General features: G+C 42.3%; 1 protein-coding gene across 5 annotated transcripts in view; it reads right to left on the minus strand.

Annotated features, from left to right (window-relative positions):
* RALGAPA2 (Ral GTPase activating protein catalytic subunit alpha 2) overlaps positions 1-11,012 on the minus strand; it is a 330,652-nt gene extending 319,640 nt beyond the window's left edge. For 3 of the 5 annotated variants that reach the window (XM_063659354.1, XM_063659356.1, XM_063659358.1), the window contains exon 1: positions 10,571-10,854. In XM_063659354.1, the coding sequence (XP_063515424.1) occupies positions 10,571-10,676 (106 nt within the window). In that variant the 5' untranslated portion in view covers positions 10,677-10,854. Of the gene's footprint in view, positions 1-10,570 lie in introns of all 5 variants that reach the window. The other 2 variants (XM_063659353.1, XM_063659357.1) reach the window with 2 other exon arrangements.
* Positions 11,013-19,122: the final 8,110 nt, after the last annotated feature.

A 19,122-nucleotide genomic window follows, 5' to 3' on the forward strand; every position in this document is an offset into this window, starting at 1 on the left:
TGGATCACAAGGTCAGGAGTTCGAGACCAGCCTGGCCAAGATGGTGAAACCCCGTCTGTACTAAAAATACAAAAATTAGCCAGGCGTGGTGGCAGGTGCCTGTAATCCCAGCTACTCGGGAGGCTGAGGCAGGAGAATCGCATGAACCTGGGAGGCGGAGGTTGCAGTGAGCCAAGATCGCACCACTGCACTCTAGCCTGGGCGACAGAGCAAGACTCCATCCCAAAAAAAAAAAAAAAGAAAGAAAGAAAGAAAGAAAGAAAAAGAAGCATGGTGCAAAGCCAAAGGCCATTAATACCAAACAAAAGGTACAAAGTGCTGTGGGAATTCTGAGAAGAGATACGTTCAGGGCAAGAGGATGAAGAAAGCCCACATGGAAGAGATAAAGTGTTAGCGATGTCTCCTGGAAAAACTGTAGATGGCAGGATGGACAACACCATCCAGGAAATGGATGGTAGATTAGTTTGGGTTCTCTGAGAAGTAGAGGCCAAGACAGGATTAGACATGCAAGAGATTTATTGGGGAAAATGCCCAGGAAGGATAAATAAGAAGGAGCTGGCGAAGGCAGGGAGAGGATTTAGACCACGATGCAGGTCTGACCCCTGGGAAGGAGAAGGGGAATGAAGGAAGGTTGAGTAGGAAGAGTGTCAGACTTCAACATAGTTCTGAGAAGGTCTTAGGCTAACAGGAAGTCCTCAAGCCAAAGTGGCCCTTCAGAGGCATCTGAAGTGTGCAGGAACAGGCAGCATTAATACTCCTGCAGTGCTCAGTAATGGGCTAAGAGCTTCCCAAGGGAAACTAAGCTTTGGCTCAAAATTGGTAGATTCAGGGAGCAGCAGCTGGGGCCATCAGTCAATCATGCTCCCCACAACAGGAGAAGCAGCACATTCTTATGGCTCTCATAGTCAGGCACAAGCAATGTCACAAGTACCATGCTTGTACTTTCAGGCATGGTTAAGGTTCAATGAATATGTGTCATCACTTGAAATCAAACACAATATCCATGGGCTCCTGAACTTTATCAAAAGGGATTTTTTTAACTTAACCATAATTGTAATATCAAAATTTGATTACTACTTTGTCCAGGCACAGTGGCTCAGGCCTGTAATCCCAGCAGTTTTGGAGGCCGAGGCGGACTAATCACTGGAGGCGAGGACTTCAAGACCAGCCTAGCCAACATGGCAAAACCTTGTCTCTACTAAAAACACAAAAATTAGCCGGGCATGGTGGCACAAGCCTGTGATCCCAGCTACTCAGGTGGCTGAGGCATGAGAATCACTTCAACCCAGGAGGCAGAGGTTGCAGTGAGCCAAAATTGGACCACTGAACTCCAGCCTGCGTGACAAACCAAGACTCCATCTCAAAAAAAAAAAAAAAAAAAAAATTACAACTACTTTTAAAATAGCTGTGGCTTCAGTTTCTAAAACAACATAAAAGACATAAAATGGTTATGAAACATCACTTTTCTGAAAATTAAGGCTAAAACCCTGAATTGAGGATTCAGAATGAACTCAGAAACTAATCTACTAAGAATCTATATGGTAAATCCTTTAAATGACATAATCTCTCTAAAATTCCTATTTTAACTTTATCAAATTCTCAATTGCTAGATTTTGCTAGTGGATTCTGAATCCTCTCACCTGAAAATGCTATTTGTATTGACACATCCAGGAGGCTTTAACTATGTAAAAATAACCTGTATTAGAGACCACCTAAAATACATTCACAAATAGATATTTAATAAATTTCTTTTATAATTAATATGAACTGATGCTTAAGGTAGTAATTTGATTAAATGAGACTATGAGAAGACATTTTGCAAAAGTGTAAACTGTTACATGAATATGAGATATCAACAGAGTAATATTTTACATGTGGTTAAGTCACAAGAAAGGCAAAAGTAGAAAAAATTAAAATGATCCTTTAACTCTGGAGTCATACCCAGCAGGGGGATGTTCTCACAATGAAAGGCATAAAGGAAAAAAGACTATGGACGACATGGTGGGTTCCTATGTCCCACCTTAGGTCCACTCTAGGGCACATGGTCACTGAGTGGAAGGGCACACAACATCTGTGCTACTTAAACTGCCTCATTCTATACAGATTTTCCACCTTCTTGATGAATATTTAACATAAATGTTAAATGCATTTTTCAGTCACTCTCTAAGGAAAAAAAACAAAGCCTTCCAGATAACAGATGTCCTTTTTTTAAGAGGTTATGTGGCACAGAAGAGGGAGCAAGACATATTCAAGTTCCTATCACCACATGAGTAAGAAAACTGGCTCAGCAAATGACTTCACCTGTTACCTTCACAGAGGGGACAGAAGCCATGGTGTGAGAACTCCCTCCATGTCCCCATCATCTAGCACCCCATTCCTGCTTCTTTCAAGTGGCCTTAGAGGAAGAGGTGTCCCTCTTGTTAAGCCTGATCTCCCACCCCAGGCTCTCAATCTCACTGCAGATCACACCGTTCTGCATTATTATCCTCCGTTTCTTCAATTTTGCTCATCATTAGCTACTTCTCCTACATAAACTCAAATTCCTCCAGTTATAAAAAAACATAAAAGTCAAATCTCCATATACACAAACACCTCCATGTTAGGTACTCTTTCAACTGCAAGACCCAGAAATATGACTCAAGCTAGTTAACATGTTACCAGTTCCTGCAACTGAGCAGCTCAGGATGGTCCTGGCAAAGACATGGTCAAACTCAGGACTCATGGGCTTCCTCTCACTCTCCACCTCTCTATTGTCATTACCTCTGAGAGTAGGATTCAATTTAAGGCACATGCTCCCCACATGGTGGGAAAAACAAATGCCAGCAGCCCAGACTATATCTTCAGGGCTTGCAATCCAAAGGAAGGGAGCTCTCTCTCTCTCCCAGCATCTATGTTTCAAATCTCAGAGGAGAATGGGATTCTCAGACACTAAGTGAGAAGAGATAGGATGTGGCTCTTCTTCTGCTTAAAACCCTTCACTGGAGTCCCAACATCTACTTACACCACAGGATAAAAGCCATTGTGCACTTAACTCTATGGTGCTACACACCATTACCTTTGCACAAGCTCCTTTCTCTACAGAACCCTCATCCCAACTTGTCCACCTGGTAAAATCCTTTATCCATTATTCAAAACCTAAGCTCCCTAAAGAAGCACTGGCTAGTGTCTCCAGGAGGCCTTGCTGCTGTTCCTCCTCTGCACCTGTGCCCACCTGTATGGTTCCACCACACTCCTCTGTGCCACTCAAAACCCTCACGGTAAATTTCTTTGTTTACATGGCTATTTCTCCTACCAAGCCATAAATCCTGGGCTTGTGCCTTATTAACATCCAAACACAGACTTACTTATATCAGGCATGCACGCAAACACATACATACTCACACAGTCTTTAAAACAATGTTTGTGACTTGATTTTTGTTGTTGTTGATACAGGGTCTTGCTCTGTCACCTAAGCTGGAGTGCAGTGGCACAATCAAGGTTCACTGTAGCCTTGACCTCCTGGGCCCAAGTGATCCTCCAGCCTCAGCCTCCCGGGGAGCTGGGACCACAGCACATGCAACCATACCCAGCTAATTTCTTCATTTTTTTGTATAGAAGGGGTCTCACTATATTGTCCAGGCTGGTACTGAACTTCTGGGCTGATCCTCTCACTTAACGCTTGCAAAGTGCTGGGATTAAGCCGCGAGCAATTGCACCCAGCTTGATTTTTTTTTAATTCAAGTACAAGAATAGTTGTTTAATACATTATATTAGTTATTCTTAATTTCACAGAACAATAATTTATATGCCTTCTTTTAAAAAATGTTTTAAATTCAAATTGAAACAACTTGCTATTTTGAAAGTCAAGTTTTTTTGTTGTTGTTGTTTTGTTTTGTTTTGTTTTTGAGAGTCTTACTCTGTTGCCCAGGCTGGAGTGCAGTGGTGTGACCTCTGCTCACTGCAACCTCCACCTCCCAGGTTCAAGCAGTTCTCCTGCCTCAGCCTCCCGAGCAGCTGGGATTACAGGCACGTGCAACCACGCCTGGCTAATTTCTGTATTTTTAGTAGAGACGGTGTTTCACCATGTTGGCTAGGCTGGTCTTGAACTCCTGACCTCGTGATCTGCCCACCTCGGCCTCCCAAAGTGTTGGGATTATAGGCGTGAGCCACCGCACCCCACCAAGTTTTTTTCTAAATAAAAAATTCTCTATAGTTTTATCTTGATACTCCGTTTGGTAACCAAAGATCAGTACTCTACATACCTAGTAAAAGTATTATGCCTGTCCACAAATAAAGTACTTACAAAATAAAAATCCAAACTATAAAAGTTTACAGCAAAATATTCTAGACCTACCAATTATCTCAGAGTAAAAGATGGAAGCCAACCTTTTTCAGTATCTTAAACAAAACATCTGAGTTTGGACATTTACCCTATGTTCACTTTTCTTACATCAGAAGTCTAGACAACCTCAAGCCTTAGAGGGAGGGATGGTCTATTTGTACTACATATATGTGTCCAAAGTTCCATTTACATTCCAGAGGTTATAAATGTAATTGATGAAAAAATAGCAAAGGAAGCATTATGACAAAATCGCTTTGTACCAAGTAAGGTCAACTGAGAGAGACCATACTAAGACTGCCTGAAGAGTCTGAAATTACACCTCCCAGCTTTGTTCTAGTTGTAGAATGTCCACGTGGCATTAATGTCCACGCAAATATTTATCACCTGCTAGGCCTGCCAAGGTTACAGGGAAGGCAATGAACACTAAAACACCGGAGGAGATTGTTTATCGTCTGCCCATGCTCAAATCAAATATGATAATCTCAAGTCTCCCTAGAAAAATGCAGAAAAATGGACCAGAAAGAGAGAGGCCAACATCACAGCAACATTTTTGGGAGGCATGCAAAAACTGTTGTGGTTTTGTTTCTATGTTATCATTCATTCTACTGGATAAATACATTTTCTGATATGTAAATTTCCTTTTGAATCTGATAACTAGCAGAAGCATAACATGGCCTTCATAATCAGATAAGCCTCAACTTTCCCACTTGCTGGCAGACAAGTAGCTATTCTCACTGAGCTTCAGTTTCCTCAGCTGGGGATAGGAACACTTCCTTTGTCACAGCTGCAAAAAGATTCAATGATGTCATGATGATAATAACCAATAAAACTAAATATATGATAGCATTCTATCATTTCATTAAGGTCCACATCCCATGTCCCACAACCCCCCAGACACACCACTTGGATCTTGCCTTTTCTTAAACTCAACATGTAGAACACCAAACTCATCTTCCCCATCCTTGCCCAGGATCCCTTTCCCCTTCCCAACTGTTCTCACTCTGTAGATGACACTCCTATTATCCAAAATACCTACCACCAATTATCAAATTATAAAAAGGTGTTTATTGGTAGTCAGGCTACAGTGAAAATGGCAGCCTCAATCCTTGCTGCTAGCAGGGCCAATGGAGCAACACTTAGAAAAGCACTGTGAATCAAGTCATCAAATGTTCAGACCCAGCAATCTTACTTCAATAAAATCTAAGGAAATATCGAAAAAGCTGCTTCTCAAGATGTTTACTGCAGTATTACTTCTATCAGGAAAAGGGAAGGAAGAAAAAAAGGAAAGAAGGAAGGAGAGAAAAGAACACAATTTCACAATCCCGGAAATGGTAGGCTAAATTATGGGACATGGTCTCAACAAATGTTTGTAATTAAAAATGAGAGGAACAAAACATGAAAAATGCTAATGATAAAATAAAGACAACAGTTAAAACTGTAAGTCAATTTGTTCCTACCTAGAGCAACATATGCACAAAAGGAACTATACGACAATGCTATGTTTTGCTCTGTTTGTATATACAGCATTTCTGAGAGACGGTTCTCTACTCTCTGGTCCAAACCCAGGTCACTTGATTTGACCTGAGTCTGGCTTCTGATCCCCCAGCCAGCCTCAGCTTCTGCTTGTCAGGCTACTGCTCCACTCCTTCCCCAGAACCCTACCCTACCCCTGGCCTATGCAGGACACTGTGGACATCCTCTGGGCAAGGGTCCTCAGTACCCAACACCACACCTCCCCATGTTACTTACCATCACTGTCATGTAACTTCCACCACCAGCTCTTCCATCTTCCCCTGGCTGGAATTGCCCTTCCCCTCTACTTTCCCAAATTCTAACCTTGCTCTGTCTAGTGTGCGGCCACTAGTGACATATGGCTAATGAGCACTTGAAAAACAGCTAGTGTCAACTGATATGTGCTGTAAGTATACAATATACACTGAATTTCAAAAACTTCGTATGAAAAAAAGATGTAAAAAATACTGATAGCATTTTATATTGATTACCTGCAGATATAATATATATTAAATACATGGAGTTAAATAAAATGCACTATTAAAATTAATTTCACCCGATTCTTTTTACTTTTTAACATGTGGTCACTAAAAAAGATTAAAATTGCACATGTGGCTTACATTATATTTCTATTGGACAGAACTAGTCTAACCATTCTTTGGAACCCAGCGTGAGTAAAACGTTGATATGATTTGGCTGTGTCCCCATCCAAATCTCACCGGAATTGTAATAATCCCCATATGTCAAGGGCCAGGTGGAGATAATTGAATCATGAGGGTGGCTTCCCCCATACTGTTCTCATGGTAGTGAATGAATCTCACAAGATCTGATGGTTTTATAAATGGGATTTCCCCTGAACAAGCTCTCTTGCCTGCCACCATGTAAGACATGACTTTGCTTTTCATTCACCTTCTGCCACGATTGTGAGGCCCCCCGAGGCATGTGGAACTGTGAGTCAGTTAAACCTCCTTCCTTTATAAATTACCCAGTCTCGGGTATGTCTTTATTAGCAGCGTGAGAACAGGCTACTACAAACCTCCTTAAAGATGCCCCTATTTTTGTGACATTCTTAATTATCTCTTTTGTTCTCTGAAATCCTATAATGGATTCTACCGTACACCTGAGGATCTAATTACATAACACACCATAAATTTACTATTATTTTGTATCTATTCTTCTCACTACATCAATGCCAGTTCTATATCCTAATTTAGGACTCATAGTAAGCACTCAACTTTTAATTAGAATCTGGCCAGGCATGGTGGCTCATGCCTGTAAGCCCAGCACTTTGGGAGGCTGAAGTGGGAGGATCATTTGAGTCTATGAGCTCAAGACCAGCCTGGGCAACATGGCAAAACCCCGTCTCTACAAAAAATACAAAAATCTGGCCGGGCATGGTGGCTCACACCTGTAATCCCAGCACTTTGGGAGGCCGAGTCGGACAGATCACCTGAAGCCAGGAGTTCAAGACCAGCCTGGCCAACACGGTGAAACCCTGTCTCTACTAAAAATACAAAAATTAGCCAGGCATGGTGGTATACACCTATAATCCCAGCTACTCAGGAGGCTGAGGCATGAGAATTGCTTGAGCCCAGGAGGCAGAGGTTGCAGTGAGCCAAGGTGGCACCACTGTGCTCCAGCCTGGGTGACAGAGTGAGACTCCATCTCAAAAAAAAAAAAAATACAAAAATGAGCCTAGTGTGGTGGTACATGCCTGTAGCCCCAGCTACTCCAGGGGCTGAGGTGGGAGATTACTCGAGCCAGGGAGGCCAAGGCTGCAGTTGTTGAGGCAAGGTCAAACTACTGCACTCCAGCCTGGACAACAGAGCAAGACTCTGTTAAAAAAAAGACATGGAATCTTTGCTGGAGCAATATGGTAATATTAACACAGGGTTTTTTGGTTTTTGTTTTGTCAACAGTGTAGGGAGAACTGGAAGTCACAGGACCTAACAGCTCTTCGTTCTTCCTCTAACATAAGCAAACTGTCTGCTACATGGCTTGACATGTGTCAAGCCTACCTGTGCCTCAGTTTACCCCTCTGTAAAATAAAGTTAATCATAACAGACCAGTCTACAATATATAGCCAGGCCAAAGTATCTACGTCCAAATTGGAGTTATTACCATGATACTAAGAAATACTCTACTTCCACAGCTCATTTTATGTTTCTCACCCAGTTGTTTTAAATACAGACTACTTTTTAGGAAAAGAGAACAAATCCATCGCTATTATCAAAAATTAGAAAGACGGAGAAAAATTACCTATCAAAATACTTGTCCTATCCTATTAATGGTGGGAGATATGTAATGGGAAAGAAACTGTAAAAGGCCTACTTCAAGCTGAAGTCATTTATTCATTGTACTCACAATATTCCTTCAAAAAGCAAACATTACCATACCTATTTTACAGAGCAAAGAAACCGAGGTTCAAAGACAGGCTACGTAACTAGCTCAAGTCATGAAGCTGCAGGCGGCAGGGACAGGCTGCAAATACCCAAGTAAGTGGCATAATCTTTGTATACTTAAAAAAAAAATCTTTATTATCACTTGAAGATAAAATATATGAAAAGCAAAAGTGTTATATAAATACACACATAAAAATACAATAGTAATTACTATTCATTTCCTTCAAACAGTTTCCTTGATCTTGGCTTAATTCCTAACTTTCAGTTCAAGAGGCCTTTGTTTTCTAAGTAGACTTTTTTTCGAGTAGCAGTGAAATAGAATATGTGATTAGGTAGGAACTAGTGCATTATGTACTATTTTTTAAGTCTTTAATAAATCACAGGAGCAAGTGAAAGTTTACATTAAATATTATGACCAGAATTCCTCAGACACATTTTACAAAAATCTAGTCCCTACAAAGATCACAGTAATAAACAAAGCAAACTGGACCACTCCACTAGTAAGTATATCATCACAAAACATACACCTAAGGAAATATAAAAGAACCTCTCCATGTTACAAAACTGAGGTCATGATGAGTTCAGTGAAATGATAAAAGAAAGTTCCCTAAAATAAGACCTAAACCTTAGAGTGAAACTACAATTTCACAAACTTGAAAAGAATCAACTTTCTCAGAATGGAAACAATGTACTGTGTGCTAAGAAATAACCTGATCTAGGTTTACTTGATTCTGCCTTTATAAAATGTAGCCAACTTAATCTTGCAGACCTGGACAGAACAGAAGTTTAAATGCTAAAGCACAGAAAAAGGCTCAAAGTATCAAACGCTTTAAAACACAGCTCAACTCTTCTTTATCAAAAATGTCCCTGCAGTAGGTGTTAATCAGTCACTACTAGGAACTCCACACAATGCAACCTGTGTGTTGTGCAACCTGTGCGTGCATGGTATCTACAGGAAGTAGAAAATTCAGTTTACCAAGAACGCCACACTTCACTCTCCACACTTCACTCTCAAACGTCTTGAAAACGAATCCCTGTAACAGCAACTAATTTACATTTCATTTCAAACTGAACAAGTCAGTGTAACCTCAAGGAATGTGAGATTGTGAATAACTTCACTTGGCAAAATCAGGTGTGGTTTGGTTTGGCTTGGGTTCTTCTCCCCCTCAGAGGTAGAATATAAATAGAAATAATCAGCAACTTCTGATCTCATGAACAAGATCTTTATTTAAAATCTTCACATGTTAAATCATTTTATGCAATATTCTTTCAAGTGACAGACACATTAGCACTAGGCGATTTTTGTGAATTTTAGGACTAAAAGACACCTAGAAGAAACATAAGGTGTTCTTTCCTTCGCCATCAAATACACAGGCAAGTGTGTCTATAGACAGCAAAGGTGTTTGCATCCTAAAGAAAAGTTAAGACTTAGGAGGTAAAAAAATACAGAAAACAAAACATAGCCTAGGCGAACCAGTTGCAGATCACATGCAGCAGGTGACAGGAAGCCTTGTGGACACCTCACACCCACAGGGGTGAGCTTCATCACAGGTCAACTCCAAGCCCACCTGAGCTCCTCAGAACCTCCACCTGGCAGGCCATAAACCAGAAGGTGGCAGACACCATCACTGTCATGCCGGTAATAAAGGAGAAGCAGCCTCCCTGAACCCAACAAAACCACCCCTCTCTCCAAGCAGGAAGAGAAGGCCCCTTCACACCAAGGACAGAAAGAAACTGAAGCAGCCAGACCCAAAATAAAAATTAAATTTAAAAAGCAGCATGGGAAGACAGATGACAAATCTGTGCTGGGATCGCTTGGAATCTCGGTCTATTTGGGGGTCTCACACTCAAAAGTAAAAATAAAATTTAAAAGGGGGATGACAGAGATGAGAGCCCAATTAGGTCTGTGCTGGGTTCACTTGGGGTCTCGGTCTACTTAGGGTCTCAGACTCAAAAATAAAATTTTAAAAATGAAAAGGGAGATGACAGTTCAATGTGTGCACGTGATGACCACTTGGGATCCAGTTCACTTGCTGGGAGGACAGGAGACAGGTACCTCTCCTCCCGGCCTCCAGGTTCTCCGGGAGCGCAGGCGCCCAGCGAGAATCCGGGCTAAGTTTAACTCGAGGGCGACGGGAGCAGTGCCCGAGGGCCAGGCTGCGGCTTTCTGGAAACAAAGCCCCGGGGGTCCAAGCCCAGATCCAGGGAAGGGGGTCGGACGCCCACCCATCCCCCTCCCCAGCCTCCCAGCCACCGACCCCTGCACAGAAGAGCGCCCTCCCGGCAGGTGCCCCTAACCCGGCGCCCCGACCCCCGCGCCCGGCGCGCGCCTCACCCAGCAGCGCCCGCAGGTGCTTCAGGCGGGTCAGCACGTCCTTCTTCGGGTCCAGCACCTTCTGGGTGGACTTCTTCACATCCCCGTGGCTCCTTCGGGAAAACATCCTGCGGCAGGAAGCCCGGGCCCCGCCGGCGGGGCAGTAGGCGCCTGCGCCACGCGAATCAAAGCATAGGGTCGAGGCCGGCGCGTGTCGCGCAGGCCACTCGCCGCCCCCAGCCCGGCTGCGGCCGCCGCTGCCGCCGCCGCCGCCGCAGCTGTGACTCCAGGAAGGAGAGGCGGGCCGGTCACGGCGAGGGGCGGGGCAGGAAGGCGGTGTCGACGGGGAACCGAAGGCCCCGCCCCGCAGGAGGTGCCGGCCGGCCCCTTGGGCGCTACGCACGCGCACACAGGCCGAACTCTCCTCGCGGGACACTAGCCAGTCCGCGCCAAAACCTAGCGGGGACGCGCTCAGAGGGCCGAGAAGGCGCCTCGAATCACAAAGGAGCTTCTCTCACGCACACGTTGTACTACAAGTCCCGAGATGCACCGCGAGACAGTCCTCCAATCAGGCTGGCGGTCTTCGGCACGATGGGAGTCAGTGGGCCGGCATTGGGCAAGTCGCCCCGCCCTGCCGCGGGCCGCAAATGCTCCTGGGAAATGAAGTTCTCCAGCAGGCGACGCGCTGCGACCTCTTTTCCAGGGTCGCAGAAGCGCAGGGCGGCCTCTGTCCGTCCCTTCCCCCGGCAGCCTAGATCGCCTGTGGTTTCTTCACTCTCCCTCCTGCGCGCCCACCCCATTTTCCTCTAGTGCAACGTGAACCACACACACACAAAAATCTCAGTAAGAAAAGTGTCAAGGCTTTTCAAATGCAAACTATTTTTAGGTTTAGCTTCTGGATTCACACCAGGGAGCGAGTCGAAGCCCCTCTGACCGTTCCGCAATCGCAGCTCTAATTTCACACTAAAATGAGTTGCTTTGGCACTAGGGAAGAGGGTGCCCCGGTGAGGAGTTCAGCCGGCCCCTAGGTTCCTGGAACACAACCTCACTTGGGGTATGGAGGTCGTTCGCTCAGAGGGCTCCTTGGGATCTTGCCTCTTTGTAGGAAGGGTGCGTTCTCTGTTGTGCAAGCCACATGGCGATCCAGTAGCAGAACCAGAAATAGAACCTGAGGGATCTGACTCAGGCCTGTATACTTTTTAAAGCCAGGCGCTTATTCCCTGGGGCAAGATTTTGAGCTGGAAGATGATCAGGAGATTTCTTACACTGTAGGATTGTATAGTGGCATCCGGATCCTGCAAGTTTTGACATCCTTTCAGCTTTTTCAGCAAGTACTTAAGGTAGAATCACGTGGTTTCCATCCAAATTGGGACAACACAACTGTCTTTTTCTCCTCTAGCTGAACTATAACTTGAGGGAAGAGACAAGGATTTACACGCCTTTGTATCCCCATCCCTGAGCACAGTATTTGGCCCATAGGGTCACTCAATAAAAGTTTATTAAATGAAATACAAGAAAAAGCTAAAGTAATCCTACATATTTCAACCAGGCAGGCGAAAAGGAAAAAATAAATAAATAAACCCACAGTTTTAGAGCGTCTCTCTATTTTTAGATTTTTGTAATATTCTTTTGTATAGACACATTCATACAAAGGAATATTACTCAGCAATAAAAAAGAACAGACTCCTGCTAAACCCAATAACATGGATCACTCTCAGACCCGGAGATGAAAGCCCCATGCTCAAGATGATGGCAGAGCGGCCCTACCAGCCTGAGTCCCCAGATGACAACACAGATCAGGACCACAAACTTCCAAAAGTGTTACAAGAGAGCAAAATAATGTCTTATCTTAAGTCAAGGCATTTTGAGAGTCTTCGTTATAGCAGTTGAGCTTGTACCTGATTACACACAGTAAATCACAATGTTCACTGTCCAGTTCCTTTAGGAGAAGATACCTTTCCTTACACTGACTAAAAAAAATAAAATATTCTTGTCTTAGGAAACTCCATTTTTTTTATTGCAAAGCAAGCTGCCATCATCATCAAACATTTATTGAGCACCTGCAATGGGTAAGGCATGATTCTAAACCTTGGAGATAAAAGATGTGTAAGGTGCATCCTCCTGACCACCAATGCTTCCAATCCAGTAAGGAGGCTGAGCGATTAGATACATGTGGGAATAAATGACAGTGTACAGTGAATATGTGATACTGTCAAGCTTGGTAATGCCAGAAAGAGGTATCTGTGCCTATAGATTCATCTCACCCATCATATCTAGCCTTTACCCAGTAATGAAAATGTAGAACTCCAAATCTTCTCTTAAAAAGGAAGAAACATATAGTATTATTATGTTGGTACTTTTTCACCCACATGCATATTCCATATGGCTCTTCTTATTTTCTCTTGTTCTTTCTAAACTCATTCCTGCTGGGCTGTGAACTCTTTGAGGGCTTCACTTGCTTTGTACTGAATTCTTTATCCCTGGAGTTATAGAGTGCCAAGTGTTATGCAGACATTAAGTGCTGTTGAATAAATGTCCTACAGTAATCAGCAAATAAGAATAATGAGATCAAAAGTTTAAAACTTGCAATGCAAATTAAAACTACTCTGAAATACCATTTGAATTAGAAAAAACAAACAAACAAAAAACCTCTACAGAGACAAGGTGTGATAACACACTCTGGTCTGGTGGCAAAGCTACAGAAAACATAGCTGGTAGAAACGTTAGATGCTACAATTCCTATGGAAGGAAATTTGGCAAAAATAAATATTTGCCTTTTGACCCAGAATTTCAATTTCTTTTTTTTTTTTTTTTTTTTTTTGTTTGAGATGAAGTCTGGCTTTGTCACCCAGGCTGGAGTGTAGTGGTGCTCTCTCGCCAGGTTCAACTGATTCTCCTGCCTCAGCCTCCCGAGTAGCTGGGATTACAGGCATGTGTAACCACGACTGGCTAATTTTTTTGTGTTTTTAGTGGAGAAGGAGTTTTGTCATGTTGGCCAGGCTGGTCTTGAACATCTGACCTCAGGTGATCCATGGGCTTTGGCCTCCCAAGTTTTTTTTTTTTTTGACAGTCTTGCTCTGTGCCCCTGGCTGGAGTGCAGTGGTGTGATTTCAGCTCACTGCAACTTCTGCCTCCCAGGTTCAAGCGATTCTCCTGTCTCAGCCTCCTGAGTAGCTGGAATTACAGGCATGTGCCACCATGCCTGGCTAATTTTTGTATTTTTAGTAGAGACAGAGTTTCACCATGTTGGCCAGGCTGTTCTTGAACACCTGACCTCAAGTGATCCACGGGCCTCAGCCTCCCAGAATGCTGGGATTACAGGTGTGAACCACCACACCCAGCCAGAATGTTGACTTCTAAGAATCTACCCTGCAGATATTCTAATATATAACACTGGGAGGATTTAAAAAAAACCCGTAACATTAATGCCTGCCTAAGTGGGATAGAGGATGAGGTGGAAAGGACTCAGTGTCCTCTCTGAGTATACCTTTTTATATTTTTTTCACTTTTGAACCATATAAATGTTTTACATATTCAAAAATTGAAACAGAAAAAGACAAGCCTGAAAATAAAAAATAAATGGAAAAAAAATAAACCTAACAATATATGTAATTGGTAGGCTAACTCTATGGACCATGCATGGAAGTTTATTCCTTGCACCATTTATAACAGCGAATGTAGTGGGTTGAACAGTGCCCACCCTTCCCCCCAAAAAAAGATATATCTATGTCCTAATCCTTGAAAACTGTGACTGAGACTTTATTTGGCAAAAGGATCTTTGCAAATATAATAAGATCCTCGGTTATCTGGGTAGACCCTAAATCCAATGACAAATGTCCTTGTAAGAAATAAAAGAAGTGAAAACATAGAAACAAAGGAGAAGGTCACATGAAGACCGAGGTAGAGATTGAGGTTATGGAGCCACAAACGAAAAGACCCTTATAGCCAAGAGAAACTGGAAGAGACAAGAAAGGATTCTCCCTTGGAGTCTTCCAGAGGAAGCCCAACACCTTGATTTCAGACTTCAGGATTCCAGAACTGTGAGAAAATAAATTTCTGTTGTTTTAAGCCACCCAATTTGTGGTAATCTGTTGCAGCCACCCTAGAAAACGAGTACGACCAGATACTAGAGAGAACCCTGTGATTGTCTAACAAGGTACTTATATACACATACTTCTATAAGTGGCTAATTTAATCCAGTTCATCCACACAGTATAGCACTGTGGAGTACTATGCAGCTGTTTAAAAATAATGGGAAAATTTCCCATGTACTGATTTGACATAATTTTCCAGATACGTTGTTAAATATAAAAGGAACAGAATATTAAAAATATTTTTTTTCAAAAAGAAACACTGGAAGGATAAATCGAAAGCTAACATCAATTCCTACCTAAGTGGGATGGAGGATGAGGTGGAAAGGAATGAAACAGGGTCCTCTCTGAGTATACCTTTTTATATTTTTTTCACTTTTGAACCATACAAATGTTTTACATATTCAAAAATTAAAATAGAAAAAGACAAACCTGAAAATCAAAAATAAATGAAAAAATAAACCCAACCATATATGTAATTGGTAGCATAACTATATAGAGAGAATAATTATTTCAAGTGATTTTTGATAACAGTATTCTGATTGTACCTCCTTAGAGGGATATATTCTAAGGGCAAAAAGATCTGCAAAGAATTAATAATTATTATTAAGAACCAAGATTTTCAGTGTAAGAGAAAGGAGATACAAAAATATCACATCAAAGAAGATGTGAAAACTCTGTAATACTAGATTTTACTTCAAATATCTATTTGAACTCATAATTTAAAAATACAGCATGTGTTGGCCGGGCGTGGTGGCTCACGCCTGTAATCCCAGCACTTTGGAAGGCCAAGGCAGGCAGATCACGAGGTCAGGAGATTGAGACTATCCTGGGCAACATGGTGAAACCGTCTCTACTACAAATGCAAAAATTAGCTGGGCGTGGTGGTGCATGCCTGTAATCCCAGCTACTGGGGAGACTGAGGCAGGAGAATCGTTTGAACCAGGGTGTTGGATGTTGCAGTGAGCCGAGATGGCACCACTGCACTCAGTTTGGTGATGAAGCGAGACTCCGTCTCAAAAAAAAAAAAAAAACCTAAACAAAAACAAACAAACAAATGTCATACATGAATGAAATGAATGAATAAAAAGAAGGCCATACATTCTTTTCTATTGGCTGGACACAGTGGCCCACACCTGTAACCCCAGCACTTTGGGAGGTCAAGGCAGACGGATCACTTGAGGTCAGGAGTTTGAGATGAGCCTGGCCAACATGGTGAAACCCTGTCTCTACTAAAAATACAAAAGTTAGCTGGGTGTGGTGGCACGCACCTGTAATCCCAGCTACTTGGAGGCTGAGGCTGGATTGCTTGAACTGAGAGTCAGAGGTTGCAGTGAGCCAAGAACACGCCAGGGCACTCCTGCCTGGGTCACAGAGCGAGACTTCATCTCAAAAAAAAAAAGAAAAGAAAAAAGAAAAAAAAACATATATGCAGTTGTCCAACAATATTTATAAAAAGACTTTCTTTTCTTTTTTTTTTTTTTTTTGAGATGGAGTCTTGCTCTGTCACCCAGGCTGGGGTGCAGTGGCGCATCTCAGCTCACTGCAAGCTCCACCTCCTGGGTTCATGCCATTCTCCTGCCTCAGCCTCCCGAGTAGCTGGGACTACAGGCGCCCGCCACCATGCCCGGCTAATTTTTGTATTTTTAGTAGAGACAGAGTTTCACTGTGTTAGCCAGGATGGTCTCGTTCTCCTGACCTCGTGATCCACCCGCCTTGGCCTCCCAAAGTGCTGAGATTATAGGCGTGAGCCACCGCACCCGGCCTATAAAAAGACTTTCTTTCCCACATTGAATTAACTTGGAGCATTGACCAGTTATCAATCAACCATGTATGTATGTATTTCTGGATTCTCTGTTCTGTTTCATTGATCCAGTTGTTTAACCCTAGACCATTACCCCTCTGTCTTAAGCTTTATTGAAAGTCCTGATTTCAGGTAATGTATATTATCTTTGTTCAAGATTATTTTGGGTATCTAGGTCCTCTTCAGTTCCATATAAATTTTAGAATCAGTTTGCCTATTTCCTTAAAAAAAAAAAATCTGCTGTGTGTTCTTGTTCTTCTAATCTCTGTAAGTGCCTAGAAGCAATCATCCCCAGTGGTAATGGGATATTGGTTTCCAAATACCATTCTCCATCCTCAGTAATCAGGGTTCTTTTTTTTTTTTAATGAATTAATTTTTTTAAAAAGTAGAGAGAGGGTTTTGTCATGTTGCCCAGACTGGTCTTGAACTCCTGGACTCAAGCAATCTGCACACCTCGGCCTCTCAAAATGCTAGGATTACAGGCATGAGCCAGCACACACACAGCCATAATCAGAGTTCTTTAGAAAAATGGCTGATTCCAGGTCTGGGGCAAGGAAAATATAGGGAATACATAAAACTGTACTCGGAAAGACTCAAAACAAAGGAGTCTATGGCTAAATGTGGGATAATTTGATCGTCAAAAAGAATAATGAGTGTGACTGATTATAAATAAAAATTCAGTCCTGGCATGATGGCTCATGCCAGTAATCCCAACACTTTGGGAGGCTGAGGCAAGAAGATCACTTGAGCCCAGGAGTTTGAGACTGAACTGGACAACATAGGAAGACCCTGTCTCTCCTTAAACCCTGTCTCTCATTAAAAATAAAATTTTTAAATGTAATAAATACATAAATAAAAATTCAGGAATTTATAATGATATTCAAAAGACTTTTTTTTTTTTTTTTTTGAGACTGAGTCATGCTCTGTTGCCCAGGCTGGAGCGCAGTGGTGCAATCTTGGCTCACTGCAAGCTCAGCCTTCCGGGTTCACACCATTCTCCCACCTCAGCCTCCTGAGTAGCTGGGACTACAGGCAACCACCACCACGCCTGGCTAATTTTTTTTTTTTTTTTGTATTTTTAGTAGAGATGGGGCTTCACCGTGGTAGCCAGGATGGTCTTGATGATCCACCCGCCTCGGCCTCCCAAAGTGCTGGGATTACAGGCATGAGTCACTGTGCCTGGCCTCAAAAGACTTTTTTGATGTACTAGGTAAATATTTCAAGCAGAGGACATTTCTTACACCTTTGTTGATTTCAGCAGACTTTCATCTGGCTAAAATCTTTTCTCAGTAACAAGTTGGAAACTTGATCTGAACTGGGTGTGTACTTTAAGATCCTAATCAGCCAGGTACGGTGACTCACGCCAACACTTTGAGAGACTGAGGTAGGAGGATCATTTGAGCTCAGGAGTTCAAGACCAGACTGGGTAATATAGTGAGACCCCATCTCTACAAAAAAATATATTAAAAATTAAAAAAATTAGCCACTCGGGAGGCTGAGGCAGGTGGATTGCTTGAGCCTGAGGTGCAGTGAGCCATGATCCCACCACTGCACACCAGACTGGGTGACAGAGCAAGATCCTGTCTCAAAATAAATAAATAAAAGCAACAAAGAAAAAGAAAAAAGTTCCTAACCACAGGACAATGCAGAGATCTGTCATCCTCTCTCTTCATCACATACCAGAGAAGCATCATGCTTTCCTGATAACACCAAATTGGATTTGATCGTTCAGGAAAACAGTAAACATGACAAAGTAAGCAAAATTGGATGAGAGATCAAGAAGACCTCAATTCTTCAATTTATTCATCAATAAACTCATCAATATCTGATGTTGTCTGGAGTAAAATTTCAGATTTTTTGTTTTTGTGTATAAATTCAAACCAACGAAGAGTTATTGAACAAATGCTATGGCTAAATTGTGATGACCATAGTTTTGCATTTTCCCATTCTTTTCTATTGTTCTGAAAAATGGTATTTCAGGGCCCTATGTGACAACTGCAACTTGGGTAATCTTTGAGATTAAATATTTATCAAACAACTCTACAATTCATTGTCACCAGGCTTGTGCCTATCACAGCACCAGAGTCAACACTCAATCAATAATTGTTGAATGAAAAAATTCATTCACTTACTTGCTCATTAATATCTCAGTATTGTAATTAGGGAATTACAGTTCAGTACAATGTTTTCAAATTGATTAAAGTTTTATGCACCTAAATTTTAAAATTCTACTCTTCTTTTCCTATAACTTTTTCTAAAATATGGCTTGGGCTTCCTGTCTGCTTAAGCAAATTAGTCATTTGTGAAACCATAATTTATCCTTCTCCTCCCCACTCCACCCCCCTCTATCTTTTTCTAAATTGTTGTTACTACTTGCAACAAGGGAGAAATGCCTGGTAGGCCCTCCCCATCTAATGTCAACCATCTCTTTCCCAAACACTCAAATATTGCTATCACAGACAATTTGTTTGCCTTTTTAACTTCAATAATTGGAATCTTTCTAGATGCATAGAACTTCAAGCACTGTAGTTTCCAGATAACCTAAAAGTTACTGGATGGGGCACAGTGGCTCATGTCTGTAATCCCAGCACTTTGGGAGCCTGAGGCAGAATATCACCTGAAACCAGGAATTCAAGACCAGCCTGGACAACTTAGCAAGACTCCATCTGTACAAAAAA

This window comes from Pongo pygmaeus, chromosome 21 (assembly GCF_028885625.2).
Source record: "Pongo pygmaeus isolate AG05252 chromosome 21, NHGRI_mPonPyg2-v2.0_pri, whole genome shotgun sequence".
Taxonomy (NCBI): domain Eukaryota; kingdom Metazoa; phylum Chordata; class Mammalia; order Primates; family Hominidae; genus Pongo; species Pongo pygmaeus.